Consider the following 5,000-nt stretch of genomic DNA (forward strand, 5'->3'; position numbering starts at 1 on the left):
ATATATATATATTATAAATACGTATATATATATATATACACATACATATAATATAAAGAATGTTCAATGTTGACAGGGTACTAATGATACATGAAGCAGGCTGAATTAAAGTTATCATCTAACCATAAATGTATATAATAATATCGAAACGACTCCATTTGTTGTTATATATATATATATATATATATATATATATATATATATATATATATACACAAATATATATACACACACATATATATATAATGTATATACATATAATATAAATAATTTTCATGTTGACAGGGTACTAATGATGCATGAAGCAGGCTGAATTAAAGTTATCATCCAACCATAAATGTATATAGGCTAATTATGTTTATCTAACATTCAGTAGTGTTGAATAAAAAAGAAAGACTCATGATTTTCACGTTTATATCATACAAGCTGTTTAATGCTGAAGAAGTACTAACAGTGTGCCACATATTTGGAAATATATCTCTACCTATATCTATATATTCCAGGTTATTCTATGCTGAAGGAATACTACTGGTGCATGCCCTTCGAAGTCCTAGAGGGCGTGACAACAGGACTCTTAGTGGCAGCTGCTATCACCTACGGAGCACAGCTGTCTTCCAAGTCCAACGTGGCGACCCTACAAGGAATCCTGGCCACTTTCCACTATGGATTAGGTAATGACCTTATTGTTAAAAGGAAGAGTGGTATTGGGTCACTTGCAAAATGGCTTACGTGCAATTGTGAAAGAAAGTCCTTTCCAGCAGTAATCGCTTGGTGCATTCTATAGGACTTTATTATTATTATTATTATTATTATTATTATTATTATTATTATTATTATTATTACCTCCGCCAACGAAGTTTGAAGGAGGTTATGTTCTACCCACTGTTGGAGTGAGTGCGTGTGTGTTTTTTGTGAACAGCTTCCTGGGCACAATTTTAAATGTACATTAATGAAAATCGCATTGATTAACTTATGTTAAAAGCTGGAAATGATTAAATTTTGGAAGGTTGAGGACAAAGGTCAAGGTCACGGTCAAGCAAAAACTCCAATTCACGTAATCAGCCATAAGTTTGGACATCTTTGTCACAGAAACTTTAAACTTGGTTCATATTTGAGCGTATGAAAATCCAGGCCAATTAATACAGGTTGAGGTCAAAGGTAAAGGTCAAGGTTAAGAAATCTGTTACGGTGAAGGTCTGAGCTTTACCTTGTGCCCCTCTGGTTATTATTATTATTATTATTATTATTATTATTATTATTATTATTAGCTAGCTAGCTAAACAGAAATACTGCTACAATGTACAAGTGTGTATGATACATGTGCGGTACATTACCAGAGCCAAAGTCTCCAGTCTCTTCTACCCTTAGCAAGAGGAAAGCGGCCATTGAACAATTACAGCGTAGTGGTCAACCCCTAAGTGAAGAATTTTTCGGTTATGATAATGTTGTCCTATTTAAATGTACTGAATGTGGGAGATTGTTCCTCTAAATAGCCAATGTTGGTTTTTATCATCATAAGGTGCTACTTAACATGTGCAGAGAGGGAGAGGGAGAGATATTTCATGCTGCCAAGGTGTAATCTCCCTAAAGTAACAGTCGGTTAGCTAGTCAGTTCTGCTACACATGAAAAATATAAATTATAATAATGTTCGCTTAATTACTGTTGACTAGTTAGTTAAGCAATAACAAGTCGACGTTAAATTACGGGTAATTAATATTTTTCAATTTCAGTAAGTATTACACTTTGAACAACACTGAAGTCAAGAATTTCTAAAAATAGTGTTCAACAAGAATCGCAAATAGGTTCGTTCATGTTAGTTGAACTTCTTGTTCAAAACATCAATTGGAATGTTGGTCTTTTGAATAAATAAGTTCTGTATTTCATAGGTGAATGAAATATAGTGAATTTTTTCATATGCTTTCTAGACAGACCTTGTAAATGCTACTAAAGTAAACGGGGAAGAATTGTGTGGTTTCAGATCAGGCCAAGAGAGTATTGGAAAGGAATTTGAGTTATTGTAAAGCTAAGTATGAACTAACTATTGCTATCATGAGTGCGCAGCTGGTCGCCAATTTCCATCAGTTGAATCTGATGTTTCTTGCTTTCATCAATCACTTCCCCGCTCCGATGATAATGCTTTTATGAATGCTTTTGATTGCTTCTACGAAATATACCGAGGAAGACAACTAGGACACCCTCTGAGCAATGACACGTGATAGGCCTATTCAAGTCAAACTTGCATTCTTAATTTATTTTTGTTAGATAAAATTGCAGAAATGTTTTCGAGCTAGGAACTTCAGAACTCGTCATAATAAATCTGAATAAAAAAAAAATGTAATTTTTACCTCACAATTATCTGTTAAATCCAGACACATTTGGCTGACTTATGGTACTCTACGTTGATTATCTTTTTTTAATTTATTTAATTTACATTTTTTAAGGAATAATTTTTCCCATTTGTCTTTAGTGGATAAGAAACAAATGCTTTAGCTATCAAAATTAATCATCGATTACACAACAGTGGTTTGTATAATATCAACACTAAAAAAGACGAATTGTAATTATATTATTATATTTTACGAAAATACGAGGCAGGTTAAAACAAACCTCATATTTGAAGGTAGACACGTCCCTGATTTCTTACGAAGCATGCAAGTTCTCTACCCGACTAATGGTATAGTTGAATTGGTAGAACTTCAAAAGTTCAAACTTGCAGCAAATGTTTTTATATTGAACAGGCTGACCTAAGTCTTTTTATAGTTTATATATGAAATATGTTTTGATGTTACCGTTTCAAAAATAGGGTTGTAGCTTAGCTAGCAATAATAATAATAATAATAATAATAATAATAATAATAATAATAATAATAATACTATCTATGTTTTCCTTAGACTGTATTTAAACTAAATCATGAACATCTGGAATGACTGTTTATGACAGTTACTTTATTACGCCTGTGTAGTTTCACAGAGCTGCGATTTCCACTTTCTGACCAAGGACCTTCATGATTCTGACACGTCTGAAACTCTTATGTTGACCTTCTCTGCTCAAGGACTCGGAAGAAAATCATTGACCAGGAGTTTCATTGACACCTTAATTATTGTTTATGACTTTCAGCTTAAATTATCTGGTCATCGCCATGGGATCTTAGAATTATTGTTACTATTATTATTATTATTATTATCATTATTATTAATTATTAATTATTGATTGTTATTATTATTACTATTATTAGCTAAGCTACAACCCTAGTTGGAAAAGCAAGATGCTATAAGACCAAGGGCTCCCACGGAAAAACAACTGAGTGAGGAAAGGAAATAAGAAAATAAATGAACAATATGAAAAGCCATGAACAATTTAAAATATATTTAAAAAAAACAGTAACAACATTAAAATAGATATTTTATACATAAATTATAAAAAAAACTTAAGTCAGCCTATGCACCATAAAAAACATATGCTGCACCCTACCGTCGTCTAGAAACCCCTTTCAAGTTATATATTATAGATTAAATTGGTGATTTTTCCTGAGGGAAATTGATTAAACTGAGCTTCATTCAGAAGTTATTTGTGGAAACCTGAAAGAAAAGTATTGAAGAAAACAGCTGTTTTTATGAAGGGCTACGTTCTGTCTAGGGTACCTCAGTTTGGAATAATTACAATAATACACTTAATACTAATATTTGGCCTTCTCCATCACGAGGCTCAATACTACACAGTACTCTAGAAGTTTTATTCCAGCTGTGACCAAGTTGTGGAATGGTCTTCCTCTTCGGGTAGTTGAATCAGTAGAACTTCAAAAGTTCAAACTTACAGCAAATGTTTTTATTCTGATCAGAATGGCATAAGTTTTTTTATAGTTTATATATGAAATATTTGTTTTAATGTTGTTATTGTTTAAAAAATATTTTATTTCAATTGTTCATTACTTCTTATAACGTTTATTTATTTCCTTAATTCCTTTCCTCACTGGGGTATTTTTCCCTGTTGGAGCCATTGGGCTTATAGCATCTTGCTTTTCCAACTGGGGTTGTAGCTTAGCTAGTAATAATAATAATAATAATAATAATAACATTAATGATAAAATAATAATGATAATAATAATAATAACATTAATGATAAAATAATAATGATAATAATAATAAATGAAATAATGATAATAAAAATAATAATAATATTAATAATAAAATTAATAATAATAACAACAACAACAACAATAATACAGCAATATATATGTATATATATATATATGTATATATATATGTATATATATATATGTATACATATATATATATATATATATATATATATATATATATATGTAAGGAACAAATGATGACATGCCATGTTAAAACGTAGTGAAAGACTCTTATCAAAACTATTTTGTCCATTTGACGTAATTTCCAAGCACTTCGAATTAAGTATTACACTTTGAACAACATCACTGAAGTCAAGAATTCCTAAAATTAGTGTTCGACAACAATCACAAAAAGGTTCGTTCATGTAAGTTGAACTTGATCAAATTGCTTCTAAAGACTTACAGAACAGGGAAGAATTGTGTGTTTCATATTAGACCAAGGGAGCATGAGAAGTCCTTAAAAAGACCCTATGTTCTTAATGTAAGGTGTGGCCATGGTCAAGAACTATCTGGATCGCGGGTGTGACTTACATTAATGCGACAAGTCGAATGACTACTTTTTTGGGGGGGCCACCAAACGTTTCATTTGGCCTTCTACGTGTGTCTTTAAAAATGACACAACTAGGAACCAATGCTAAACATCTATTGCTAACTTTAAGAGTGTAAAATTAACACACTACAGTATATAAAAACATATACTGTATATTAAGAGAAATAGTCCTGATAGATTTCCAAATAGACTGAATGCACAGTTATATTTCACAGTTATTTCCAGTTGATTTTATATTTTGTTTTGAATCAATATTTACCGTTATTTGATAAAAGTTAAATTTAACTTTAAAATAAAGTACAGCTTTTCT

The 5,000-nt window shown here is 30.9% G+C and overlaps 2 protein-coding genes across 3 annotated transcripts in view; one reads left to right on the forward strand and one right to left on the reverse strand.

The window, feature by feature from the left end:
• The window catches only part of LOC137629483 (spermatogenesis-defective protein 39 homolog), a 225,620-nt gene that overhangs the window by 184,765 nt on the left and 35,855 nt on the right, over positions 1 to 5,000 (reverse strand). The gene's annotated exons all lie outside the window — the stretch shown is intronic.
• LOC137629000 (major facilitator superfamily domain-containing protein 6-like) overlaps positions 1 to 5,000 on the forward strand; it is a 62,355-nt gene that overhangs the window by 56,422 nt on the left and 933 nt on the right. The window contains exon 7 of the mRNA XM_068360253.1: positions 504 to 671. Within this exon, the coding sequence (XP_068216354.1) occupies positions 504 to 671 (168 nt within the window). The remainder of the gene's footprint in view (positions 1 to 503; positions 672 to 5,000) is intronic.

Source organism: Palaemon carinicauda, chromosome 37, assembly GCF_036898095.1.
Source record: "Palaemon carinicauda isolate YSFRI2023 chromosome 37, ASM3689809v2, whole genome shotgun sequence".
Lineage (NCBI taxonomy): Eukaryota > Metazoa > Arthropoda > Malacostraca > Decapoda > Palaemonidae > Palaemon > Palaemon carinicauda.